The sequence below is a fragment of the Pseudopodoces humilis genome, chromosome 15 (genome assembly GCF_049639895.1).
Source record: "Pseudopodoces humilis isolate 2021_Gansu_Grassland_sample_001 chromosome 15, ASM4963989v1, whole genome shotgun sequence".
Taxonomy (NCBI): Eukaryota; Metazoa; Chordata; class Aves; order Passeriformes; family Paridae; genus Pseudopodoces; species Pseudopodoces humilis.
The window spans coordinates 19,456,038-19,469,024 of record NC_142214.1 but is presented as its reverse complement, the minus strand read 5'-3'; the positions used below and the strand labels follow the sequence as shown (position 1 = coordinate 19,469,024).

General features: G+C 57.0%; 1 protein-coding gene across 2 annotated transcripts in view; it reads right to left on the bottom strand.

Annotated features, from left to right (window-relative positions):
• The window catches only part of LOC102101725 (Krueppel-like factor 5), a 28,349-nt gene extending 16,352 nt beyond the window's left edge, over window positions 1-11,997 (bottom strand). Inside the window, exon 1 of one of the 2 annotated variants that reach the window (XM_088062611.1) lies at window positions 11,823-11,997. In XM_088062611.1, the coding sequence (XP_087918737.1) occupies window positions 11,823-11,846 (24 nt within the window). In that variant the 5' untranslated portion in view covers window positions 11,847-11,997. Of the gene's footprint in view, window positions 1-7,708; window positions 9,238-11,822 lie in introns of those variants that run through there. The other variant, XM_088062610.1, reaches the window with a different exon arrangement.
• Window positions 11,998-12,987: the final 990 nt, after the last annotated feature.

The following is a 12,987-nucleotide window of genomic DNA, read 5'->3' as shown; positions in this document are numbered from 1 at the left end:
GGAGAGGAGAAGGATCCAGGGAGAGCTCAGAGCCCCTTCCAGGGACTAAAGGAGCTCCAGGAGAGCTGGAGAGGGACTGGGGACAAGGGATGGAGGGACAGGACACAGGGAATGGCTTCCCAGTGCCAGAGGGCAGGGCTGGATGGGATATTGGGCAGGAATTGTTCCCTGGCAGGGTGGGCAGGCCCTGGCACAGGTGCCCAGAGCAGCTGGGGCTGCCCCTGGACCCCTGGAATGTCCAAGGCCAGGCTGGATGGGGCTTGGAGCAGCCTGGGCCAGGGGAAGGTGTTGAGGTTGGGTGACCTCTGATGTCCCCCCCGACACAAACCACTCCATGATTCCGTGACGTGGGGGCTCAGGGAAGGAGGGAACAGCAGGACACGGCTCCAAGGGGAAGGGGGGACCCCGGGAACGCAGGTGTGGCACAACGGTCGTGCCACAACAACCCAGCCCGGGCTCTTTCTCCTCCTGCACCTGCACGAAACCGCAGCCTCCAAGGGAATCAGCAAACAATGGGCAGGATAATCATCAATCAACCCCCCTGGCACGGCCCTGGCAGTGCCCCTGTGCAGGCTCACTTTATAAATAGCCTGTATTTATATCCAGATTTGGTTCAATATCAGCATTTATTGTCTCCTGGTTAAATATTGACCTGGGTAAATATTTGTTCCTCTGATCATTTGGGTTTGATACCGACCTGGATCGACGTTATTTTCTGTTTGTTCCTCAAGTCTCCTGGAACTCTCTGCAAAACGGGATTAGCAAAGAAAGCCCCGGGACTCTTCCTTTCATGTGCCCAACGTTTGGCTGCTGTAAACAACAAAGCCGTGTCCCAGATGGAATCCCTGCTCCCGTGGGAATGTGCTGGAAGGCCCTGGATGGGCTCCCCTGCTCGCTCAGACCCACAGGGGCTCCCAGCAACTCCAGGGTGAGGGGCTGCTCTCAAAGCAGATAATTTGGGATGGAAAACCCCTCTAAGGTGATCAAGTCTAAGGTTTGCATCATCCACTCCAGATATTTCCCCTTTTCCTGCCACACAAGGGATGTGAGACCCCATCCTGCCCAAACCTGGGGCTTCAGAGCAGCTCCAGGTTGAGGTGCTACTCCCAAATCATTCATGGAATTCCGTTCATCCTCCAGGTTTGTGCCCATGGATGGCCCAGGAGATGGGGAGGGTTATCCCAGTGTTCTTTCCTGCCCTTGTGCTGGTGATCCCCGAGCAGATAATGCCTCCCCAGGAAGCAGGGAAGCTGGGAATCTCCATCCAGGCAGCCCCACTCCCAGACTTGCTGGCTGTGTTTGCAATTCCTTCCCTCGGGCAGCTGATAAAGGCTCCCTCAAAGGCAATCCAGCTCAGGTATTTATCACCGGGATCGTGCCACAATCCCAAAGGCCAAGGGAGCCAGGGAAAACACCCTCATCCAGCTCCAAGGTCAAGGGGTTGGAAGAGAGAGGAGCAGCTGGGAACAGCCAGGCTCCAGCAGCAAGCAGAAACCTTTCCAAAAATAAAGCCATAAATGGATTGAAAAATAACAAAGCCTTGGAGACACCGAGCCCGGAGCGGGAAGGGAATGACACAGGAGCACCTCCAGGTGTGAGGGTGAGGGGGCCTCACGTTGACCTTGGGGTTGATCCACATTTTTTGGGGTAGATCCCACTCCTGCAGAACCCCCAGGAGCCACCTCAGCCCTGGATGGAGCTGGAAGGAAGGTGGGAATCAGGGATGGCCTCTCCCATGGCTGCACCCGCTGTGAGGACAGCTCTCAAAGCGTGGGGCGGGAGGACGTGAGGGTTCAAGGGAGTCAGACCTCCAAGGCTTTCCAGGATATTCCCATTCTGTGATTTCTGAGCTGCTCCTGCTCAGCACCTGGAGGTTTTCCATCAAAGCCAAGGGGAGGTTTTCCATCAAAGCTCCTGGAGGTCGATCTGGGCCGATTCCTGCTGTGAGCTGCTACAGCCCCTTGGGTGGTTTTTTAGGGGGGAAATGAAATGGTTTAATGTGATTTGCTTCCTGGAAGCTCGAGAGGCTTGGAGCTGCTCCAGCCTCAGCCAAAACACGGCGGAACTCAAGGAACCCTGGGTTACACGGCACAGATCAGCGCTGGATTCGGAATTAGCCAGGAGCAGGGGGTCCCTGTAGCTCCATCTCAGAACTGCCTCTCCCTGACCCTTGGGTGTCCCAGGATTACCTGGACAAATTTATCCACCTGCTCCCGGCCACAGGACACTGGGATTGTCTTTGAGCCTTCCAGTTGCCCCAGTTACAGATCCCTGCCCCAAGTCCTGAACAGGAGAGGCTCTGGAGCTGCCAGGGATCCTCCCCAGCTGGTGGGATTCACTCTGCCTCCCTCATCCCTGTGGCAGCTCACACATTCCCAGAGGCTGCCAATGGAATGAGTCACTGCCTGCTTGCCGGGGCCTGTGGTGCCCTCCTGGCATCCAGATCCCATCAGAGGCCACAAATCCTGTTCTTCCCAGGAAAACCACCGGGCAGACCCTGGGCAAGGTCAGGTTTCACCTGCAGACAGCAAATTCCCCCCATCCCTGCGGCCCCAACTTCCTCCCAGAGCGGTTGAGGAAACAAAACGAAGCCTGAGGCAGCTGGGAACGTTGTGTTGGGCCAACTCTTCTTCCAAGCCTCAACATCCCCAGGCCAAGAAGATCCTGCCAAAACAGGGACTGGGGATGTGGGGGACACTGGAGCAGGTCCCCTCCTGTCCCCGTGTCCTGTGCTGCGTATTCCATGGAATCGTGGAATGGTTTGGCTTGGAAGGGACCTCAACCTTCACCTCATTCCACCCCTGCCATGGGCAGGGAGCTCTCCGCTCCTGGGAGCAGAGATCTGGAGTTTCCTCAGGGCCTTCCACCTTTTGCCTGTGCATTAAGGAATCCCCGAGTGCTGCTAATTAAGGGAGGCTAATTATGGCACAGGCCAGTAACAGCTCCCAGGAGAAGGCTCCGAGCCCTGGAGAAGCTCCAGCAGGAGCATTTGGGAGCCTGGGCACTGCCAGCCCTGGGAAACACGAGGACTGTGACGCTCCTGGGACCCCCAAGGGGATGGCAAACCCCAAATTTGAGTTCCTCCCATGCCACAGCACCACGAAACTCCCAAATGCTGGAAGCTGCCCAGAAGGAAATGTTCAGAAGTGTTTTGGATGAGCAGCTGGGGAGATGCCCTGATTTTTCCCAACAAATTCGGGATTTTTTCCACAGTTTAAAGAACATCAAACCTGTTCATTGTGAGGGATTTTAATATTTCCAGCCATTCCTGTGTTTACCTCCCTGAAATATCCCCGAGGAGCAGCAAAATGATGATTTCGTAGAGACAACGTAAAAACGTTTGGGGTCAATAAATACACAACAAAAAAAAAAACATGGTTGAATGGGCTGGAGAGCATCCTCCTCCTCTGGCCTCTCCAAGGATGGGTTCAGATCCATGAGATAAATTACCTGAGGTGTGAGGGAATCTGAGAAGGGATGGATCATATCCTGCTTTTTTGGGATAAACCTGTGTTTTCAGAGCAGCTACACTGGGATGAATTCCTCGCCATTCCCTTCTCCAGCTTCCACTGAAAATCCTACAAAGAGCGAGGTCCTGAAGCTCATTTTCATACTTGCAAATCCTGCTCTGGGTGGGAACTTGAAGGTGCCTCCCGAGAGGAGAAAATAATAAATTTCCAAGAATTCTCGCAGCATTTCTGAACTCAATGAAAGATTCTTTGTTTGAGTTTCAAGCCGAGCTCGGCCGGGGCTGAAGCTCTTTGATGTGGTAAACAGCCCACGGGGTGTTTTTTTGGAGGGTTTTCGTGCTAGCTCAAGTTCTGAGAACATCTGAATTGTAAACACGAGTTCTCCAATCCCCAGAGCCCGGCGGGACCCTGTGACTGCGGGAATTCGCCAATGGAGCAGGAGGAAAGCAAACATTGTAATCAAGCTCACAAGACGCTCGTGAGTGCGATTATTTGCAGTGGATGGGTTGGATAAAAGAACTCACTGGAGCAGGGAAGGAGAACAAAACAGAGCCGGGAGGTGACCGAACAGGTTTGAGAGGGAGGGAAAACTCCCGGGCGGGGATGCTCGGGCCAGAAATGAATTCCCCGAAGCCCGGGGAGCCAGTTCAGGGGTCGGGATTTGCTCCCCGCACACGGCTCGGGAGGAGCGAGAGAGGGAAATCCGGAGCGCCCGGCTCATTCCCTCCTTTCCCAGCTTTCCAAAAAGGGAAAACAAAATAACACCAGGCGCTTTTCCAGCGAATCCACGTGGAGGGCAGGGAGGAGGACGAGCACACCTGGAATCCTCGTCCCCGGGCGGAACAATCAGCCTTTGTCCCAGCGGGACAGCGCAAAGTTCGGCCGAGCGATTCCGTGGAGCTGCTCCATCCCGCTCCCGGGGAACTCGGCGGGGTTTGAGGCCTCCAGAAAAATAAAATTACCAAAAATTGTGGATGAATCCCACCCCGAATTTGCCGGGTTTTGGCTCACTGGTTTTAGCCGGAGTTTCCTGCGGGCTCTGGAGCTGCTCTGCCGTGGGAGCTCAGCCCCAGCACGGGCAGCAAGGGGTTAAACCGAGGGACACGCTGGGGGTTTGTCCTTTCCCTCTCCCCAGCATCTCCTGCAGCATCTCCACAGCCCCGGAGGCTCCAACACCGCAATTCCCAGCTGGAGCCACGGAGGGAGACAGGGATTGCCTTCCCAAATGCTCACCCAGTTCCTGCCGGGAGCAGGGATAAATCCCCCAGGCCCCTCACTCATCCAGGGGACCCGACAGCCACACAAAGGGATCAGCTCCTCCTCTCCTGAAATCTTCCCTGGATGTGCCTTACTTTTGCTTATTATTATTATTATTATTATTATTATTATTATTATTATTATTACTATTATTACTATTATTATTATCATTATAATTATATTAATAATAAATCATAAATCATAAATCATAATTTATAATAAATATTATTATCATCATTATAATTATCATTATATTATTATATTAATAATTAATAAATAATAAATAAATAATAATTTATAATAAAATATAATGTAAAATATATAAATATACAAATGTAATATATTATATAGGATATAGAATATAGAGTATATAACATTTAATATATAATATATAAAATATAATATGTCATATATAATATGTAATATATAATAAATATTAATGATAATCATTGTTTATATTATTATTATTAATATTATTATTATTAATATTATTATTATTATTCCCTTCAGCATCAGCTGCTGGAGGTTTAAAAAGGAAAATGCTTTTTCTGGCTGATCTGACTCAAATCAGGAAAGAAAAGTCCTTTCCTCTCACAAACCCTTTTCCCTCCTCTTCTCTCCATTTCTTGGGGTTTTTTTTTTCGGCTGGAAAAGCCAAGGAAAGGGAAAAACTGATCGGAAATTCCACAAATTATCTGTTTCCACCTGAGTCAGATCCAACAAAATTTCTGGCGGCAAAGAGCTCCCACCTGAGAAGCAATTTTAGGGGGATATATGGCAACGGGACTTTGAAACCACAGGGATTGTTTGCTGCTGTCTCTTCCCAAGTTTGGGCAGCCAGAGCAGCGGGAATTGCCCCGAGCTGGAGCCTGACAGGTCACAGCCTTTGGCACCAGCCTTGTCAAACCGATAAAAATCCTCTGGAGCAAAGGCTTCCCAGCCCTGCAGCCTCTGGAATCCACCAGGAGATGAGGCAGGGCATGGAAAACTCCTCCCTGAGGGCTGTGGGGTGGGTTTGGGGATCCGTGGGACCTGCTCAGCTCCCAGGAGCCCAGAAAGGGACACGGGAGGGTCAGTGGCAAAGGGGTGACAACTCCAAGGCCACCCCAGAGCAAAGCGGGACCAAACTGCGGGGAGGAAACTTTCCCATGGAAGGGCAGCAGGGATGGGCTGGGGGTGAAGGGGTCTCCAGCCATGGGTGTCCCCATGAGGGGGACAAGAGGGGGCTCAGGGCCAGCCATGGCCACGCTGCCCCACTGGCCATGGCCACACTGCCCCACTGGCCACAGCCATGGCCACACTGCCCCTTTGGCCACACTGCCCCACTGGCCATGGCCACACTGCCCCACTGGCCACAGCCATGTCCAAACTGCCCCACTGGCCACAGCCATGGCCACACTGCCCCACTGGCCATGTCCAAACTGCCCCACTGGCCACAGCCATGGCCACACTGCCCCTTTGGCCACACTGCCCCACTGGCCACAGCCATGTCCAAACTGCCCCACTGGCCACAGCCATGGCCACACTGCCCCACTGGCCATGGCCACACTGCCCCACTGGCCATGTCCAAACTGCCCCACTGGCCACAGCCATGGCCACACTGCCCCACTGGCCGTGGCTACACTGCCCCTTTGGCCACACTGCCCCTTTGGCCATGGCCACACTGCCCCATTGGCCATGGTCACGCTGCCTCATCCCACCTGGATGGAAAAAGGGAAAAAGCCAAGCTCACCCTCCCCCAGCCCGCTTTGGGGAAGGTTTGGAGGGAGCTGACAGCTTTTCCCCCGCAGATAATCCCCATTTTTCCACCCAGCTCTGCTCCAGGGGATCCCCAAACCCCACAGGGAGGAGCAGGAACAGCGCAGGGGAGGGAAGGACAGCTTGCCCTGTTTGACCCCACATCCACGAGCCCCTGTGGATCCTGGATCTCCAGGAAATCCAGAGGTGGAGACACGGCCTTCTGCAGGCCACAGCCCCAGGATGGCCCTTGGAACACGGGCACTGTGGGGATGAGGGAAGGGGTCACACAGCCCCAGGGTGGCCCTTGGAACACGGGTGCCATGGGGATGAGGGAAGGGGTCACACAGCCCCAGGGTGGCCCTTGGAACATGGGTGCCATGGGGATGAGGGAAGGGGTCACACAGCCCCGGGATGGCCCTTGGAACACGGGCACTGTGGGGATGAGGGAAGGGGTCACACAGCCCCAGGATTCCCTCCCGGGGGTCTCTGCAGGAGCACTGGCCGGGATGGGGGTCCCAGCGTGTCCCTGGAGCCGGGGCCCGGAGCGTTCCCGCCCGGATCAAAATGGCGCTGGGGCTGTGGGGATCAGGATTAATCATTATCCCGGGCACCCCGCGCCCCACGGAGCAGGAAAAGGGGGAAAGCACAGCTCCAGGGTGGGGCCGGGCCTGCCTCACCCTCCTTCCCACCAGGAAGAGCGGCTGGAGGTTCTGGTGGTGGGACACGGAGCCTCGTCCCCCTGGCTGGAATATCCCAAAGCCTTACCCAGGTCTTTATCTAGGGGGGGGAATGCTGCCAGGGAATCTCAAGGAGCATTCCTTCCCCACAGTGGTGGCGGAAAAACACAGAGAATAAAATAAAATGGCAAATGAGGTTCTGTTTCCCCAGCAGGACACGCAGGCGCAGCAATCCAAATCCCAAAACCTTGCCCGGTGGGAGAGCCCCTGGCCTGGCAATTCCAGGGGGGACGGATTGAACCCCGGAGTGGGAGCAAAGCCCACAGGGAGTTTGTGACGGCAGACAGGATATAAAAAAAGAAACCAAAAAAAAAAAAACCCAAACCAAAATTCCCAAACGAAACCCAACACGCCCAGGAGAAAACCCGGCCGAGGGGGAATCGGGAGCCGATAAAGCCACGGAGGTGTCGCAGCAAGGACGGGGAAAACAAAGCAGAATTGAGGCCAAATCCGGAGGTTTTCGGGCACCTGAGCGGGCGGAAGAGGCTCCTTCCCAAGGCTTACCTGCGCCAGGTCGGGAGGGTTCTCCAGGGGCCGGGAGGGGGCTTTGATGTCCTCGAAGACCGGGGTGTCCTCCTGGGGGTCCCCGGACATGCTGACGGGTTTGAGCGGTGCCAACACCGCGGCGTCCACCAGCCCGCTGCTCATCCCCCCGAGCGGGGACGGGCCCGGAAAACGGAGAAAAAAGTGGGGAAAAAGTGGGGGAAAAAGGAAGGGGAAAGGGAAAAAAAACCAACCCCGAGGCGAGCAGGAGCGAGGTGCGCTGGTGGGAGGCCGGTGGAGGGTGGGGAAGGATTTACCTGGCCGAGGGAAGGCTTTACCTGGCCGCGGGAGGAGGAAACGCCGAGCTGGAAGCGGAGCAGGGTGTGGAGCCAATCAGGCTCCCGGCAGAGCTTCCACCGGGACAGCCGGGAATAAAAGGGGGAGAGAGGGGCCCCGAGATCCCGCAGGGAGCTCGGGAAGCTGCAGCACCCCGGGATTTAATGCCCAGTTCAAGGTTGGGGGTCTGTCAGCAGGTGTGATCTGATGGGGAGATCCCAAACCCGGGATTCAATCCCAATCCCAACCCCAGGCAGGAGCTCTGTCACCAGCCACGGTCCCACAAGGTGCTTGGGGAGCTCCAGAACCCCAGGATTTGATCCCCAAGCCCAGGCTCTGTCACCAGCCGTGATCCCACACGGAGCTCAGGAAGCTCTGGCACTCCAGGATCTGATCCCAATCCCAACCCCAAATTTCATGCTCCAACAGAGTGCTCAGGAATCCCCAGCACCCCAGGATTTAACCCCAATCCCAACCCTGAGCAGGTGACCGGCGGCTCCAGCACCAGCCACACTCCCACACGGAGCTCAGCAAGATCCCACAGCCCAGGATTTGATCCCCAACCCCAAGATCCACCACCAGCCATGCTCCCAGGAAATCCCAGCTCCAGGATTCAATCCCAATCCCAAAATCTGAGCCCTTCCAGGAGCCTCATCAGCCCCAGCACCCCCAGGATGGAGGGATCAGTCCCCAGTCCTGAGGCCTGGAACACCCCCAGCTGGGCCACTGTCCCCAAACAGAGTCCCCTGCACTGAAACAAGGTGAATATTCCAGTTTTTGACAGACATGGATAGTTTTCAATAAGAAAATGCCTTTTTTTTCCATGAATGGGTCAATTTTGCATCAAAACTATTTTTGAGAGGAAATTCCTGCTTGCTCACATTTCTCATTCCCAGGGAGAAAAAGGGAAGGATCAAAAATAAAAGGGAAGGACCAAAAATAAAAGGGAAGGATCAAAAATAAAAGGGAAGGATCAAGAATAAAAGGGACAAACCCTGAAGGAAAAGAAAAGCAACAGTTGGAAAAGCACAGACAGGTAGGAGGGCACAGGGCTCATATGGAGACACCAGGCAACTCTGTTTGGGTTTCACTTCTGGAAAGGAAGGAGTGTAAAGATCCAGGGATACAAGGGAATAAAAATCACCTTTCTGGCAAAGAACTAAAAAGGAAAAACGCCGTTCTGCTCCAGATAGTCCAGCCCTGACTGTCCCCAGCCCCTCCCCAAGGAAGAGCCTGGATCCGCCCCCTCTCTGTGGATCCTCCCAAATCAGCCCCAGACAGGTTCCCCACTTCCCTGTGTGCCCCAGGCAGGATCCCACACACGCAGGGATGCTGCTGTCACCACCGTGCCAGGGACAGGGGATGTGTCACCAACCCTGCAGGACCACACGTGGAAAGAAGGAATATATAACGAGGTGGAATTTATAATGAGGGTGGGGAGGGTGCCCAGAGCAGCTGGGGCTGCCCCTGAATCCCTGGAAGTGTCCCAGGCCAGGCTGGACAGGACTTGGAGCAGCCTGGGACAGTGGAAGGTGTCCCTGCCATGGCAGGGGTGGCACTGGATGGGCTTTAAGGTCTTTTCAACCCAAACCATTCCATGATTCCATTACAAAACCAAAAACAGTTCCCTTTCTCTCCATCCCATCTGCAGCTTTGTGAATCCCATTCCTGGAGCAGGGCTCGCACCAGGCTGCTCCTGCCCAGCAGGGATCAATCCATGATTTCTCAAGGTGGAGCTGCCTCTCCTTGCAGGGATGGGAGGAATCCAGGCAGTGCCCTTCTCTGCCCTGGGAGAGTGACCCTGAGCCCATCTCTGCCCCAGGACAATGACCCTGAGCCCATCTCTGCCCCAGGACAATGACCCTGAGCCCATCTCTGCCCCGGGAGAGTGACCCTGAGCCCATCTCTGCCCAGGGACAATGACCCTGAGCCCATCTCTGCCCAGGGACAATGACCCTGAGCCCATCTCTGCCCCAGGACAATGACCCTGAGCCCATCTCTGCCCAGGGACAATGACCCTGAGCCCATCTCTGCCCCGGGACAATGACCCTGAGCCCATCTCTGCCCCGGGAGAGTGACCCTGAGCCCATCTCTGCCCCAGGACAATGACCCTGAGCCCATCTCTGCCCAGGGACAATGACCCTGAGCCCATCTCTGCCCCAGGACAATGACCCTGAGCCCATCTCTGCCCCAGGACAATGACCCTGAGCCCATCTCTGCCCCAGGACAATGACCCTGAGCCCATCTCTGCCCCGGGAGAGTGACCCTGAGCCCATCTCTGCCCAGGGACAATGACCCTGAGCCCATCTCTGCCCCAGGAGAGTGACCCTGAGCCCATCTCTGCCCCGGGAGAGTGACCCTGAGCCCATCTCTGCCCCGGGAGAGTGACCCTGAGCCCATCTCTGCCCAGGGACAATGACCCTGAGCCCATCTCTGCCCAGGGACAATGACCCTGAGCCCATCTCTGCCCAGGGACAATGACCCTGAGCCCATCTCTGCCCAGGGACAATGACCCTGAGCCCATCTCTGCCCCGGGAGAGTGACCCTGAGCCCATCTCTGCCCAGGGACAATGACCCTGAGCCCATCTCTGCCCAGGGACAATGACCCTGAGCCCATCTCTGCCCAGGGACAATGACCCTGAGCCCATCTCTGCCCCGGGAGAGTGACCCTGAGCCCATCTCTGCCCAGGGACAATGACCCTGAGCCCATCTCTGCCCAGGGACAATGACCCTGAGCCCATCTCTGCCCCGGGACAATGACCCTGAGCCCATCTCTGCCCCGGGAGAGTGACCCTGAGCCCATCTCTGCCCAGGGACAATGACCCTGAGCCCATCTCTGCCCCAGGAGAGTGACCCTGAGCCCATCTCTGCCCCGGGAGAGTGACCCTGAGCCCATCTCTGCCCAGGGAGAGTGACCCTGAGCCCATCTCTGCCCAGGGACAATGACCCTGAGCCCATCTCTGCCCAGGGACAATGACCCTGAGCCCATCTCTGCCCAGGGACAATGACCCTGAGCCCATCTCTGCCCCAGGACAATGACCCTGAGCCCATCTCTGCCCCGGGAGAGTGACCCTGAGCCCATCTCTGCCCAGGGACAATGACCCTGAGCCCATCTCTGCCCAGGGACAATGACCCTGAGCCCATCTCTGCCCAGGGACAATGACCCTGAGCCCATCTCTGCCCCGCCGGTCCCACTGTGTCCCCAAGTGCCACCCGCGATGGCACGGACAGAGCAGCAGCTCCCCGTGACCCGGCCACCATCACCTCCCACCGTTCCTCACGTTTCCCCCGTCGTTCCACGCGGATTTCCCTTCTGAAAAGCCGACACAGAGAGGCTGAAGTGGCTTCGGGAAGGGGGAACCTGCACAGGGAAGGATGGAGGGGCCGCAGGGAGGGGAAAGGGGCTGGGGCTGCTGGGGGGGAACTGGGGAGCCAACCCCGATCCCAAATCCCAGCACGCCGGGTCCGTGGGAATGGTGAGGACGGACAGGCAGGCCCTGCTCTCACGAGGGAGCAGGAGGCAGGTGAAACCCCGAACTACAGACACTTGAGCTAAAAGGCAAGAGAGGCGCCAGAGTTTGATGCAACCCGGATCAGGTTGGGAAGCAAAGCTCAGCTCCCACTCCCCAAATCACCTTTGATGAGGCACCCCCAGCCTGCCCCCAGCGCCCCCCACCCCTCAGGGACCCCCGAGGGACCCCACTCAGGGGGCTGGGGAAGGGGCCAGACCTGGGGGTCCCTGGTCCTGCTGCCACCCCAAACCCCCGCGGCCACCCCGGAGCGATGCTGGAGCACCCACCTCTCTCGGGGCCGTGGTGGACATCCCCAGTCCGCTCCGGCTTCCTCGGGAATTCCTCGGGATCCCTCTGGGCACGGGGACACCCTTCTGTCCCCAAGCCCGGCACACAAAGCTCTGCAAAGCCACCGGAGCAGCCCCGCGCCTCCCCCGCTCCCCCAAGCGAAACCCAAAACCACCTATTTTCTGTCTTTTCCTTTCTCCTCCTCGGGAGCTTTCCAGCCACCAAATGCTTCCCGGGAGCCCTTCAAAGGAAAAGCAGCCGCCTCATCCCGTGCACTTGCTAAACCAGTCTGAGCAGTGCGGGCCGGGCGGGCGGGAGAGGCCCCGGCACCCCCGACAGGGACAGGGACAGGGACAGGGACAGGGACAGGGACAGGGACAGGGACAGGGACAAGGGACAGTCCGCAGGGACCGCGGCTGATCCCAGAGGCAGGACACGCCACCCCAGTGCCACCCCGGGGACACGGGGGTGCCATCAGGGCCCCCCAGCAGGCTGCAGAGCCCCTCGCAGCCACCGCTCGTTCAGCAGGGAAGCAGTCTTGGGATTGCGAAATTCCTCTCCCAGCCACGGAAGGGTGCGGGTGGGTGATGGGGAAAGAGCCCCGGGGAGACCCCCAGTGCCCCCAGTTGGGCTGTGCGGGAGCACTGGGAGGCACCACAGCCCCCGGCGGGGAGATGGAGCAGCTCCTCCAGGCATTCCTGGGAGAGGAGGAGGGGGGTGAGGAAGCAGAAGAGCCTGAGGCCTGCGTTTCCAGGACAAAGGGGATGGTATCAGCCTTTTCTCCCCCAAAATCCAGCCTTGGGCATTTGCAAAGCCTGGAAAACAACCGGGAGGCGTTTCTGGGCTCCCACCAAGCACAACTGCAGGCACTGGAGAATTCCCAGGGGATGTGGAGCTGGATTGTCCCCACTGTGCCATAGGGTCCCAATCCCACACAGGCTCTGGAGAATTCCCAGAGGATGTGGAGCTGGATGTGCCCCTCATGCTACGGGATCAGGCAGCCACCGAGGGGCTCTGCTGGAGCTCACCTGGCCCCAGAACGGGGATGGCACAGCCCTCCCTGGAGTTCACCTTGCCCTTGGCACAAGCTGCAGGACAGTCCCAGGTCACAGGGATGGGACAAGTCCAAGCTGAGAGCCAGGGGTGTCCGTGGAAAGGGCTGAG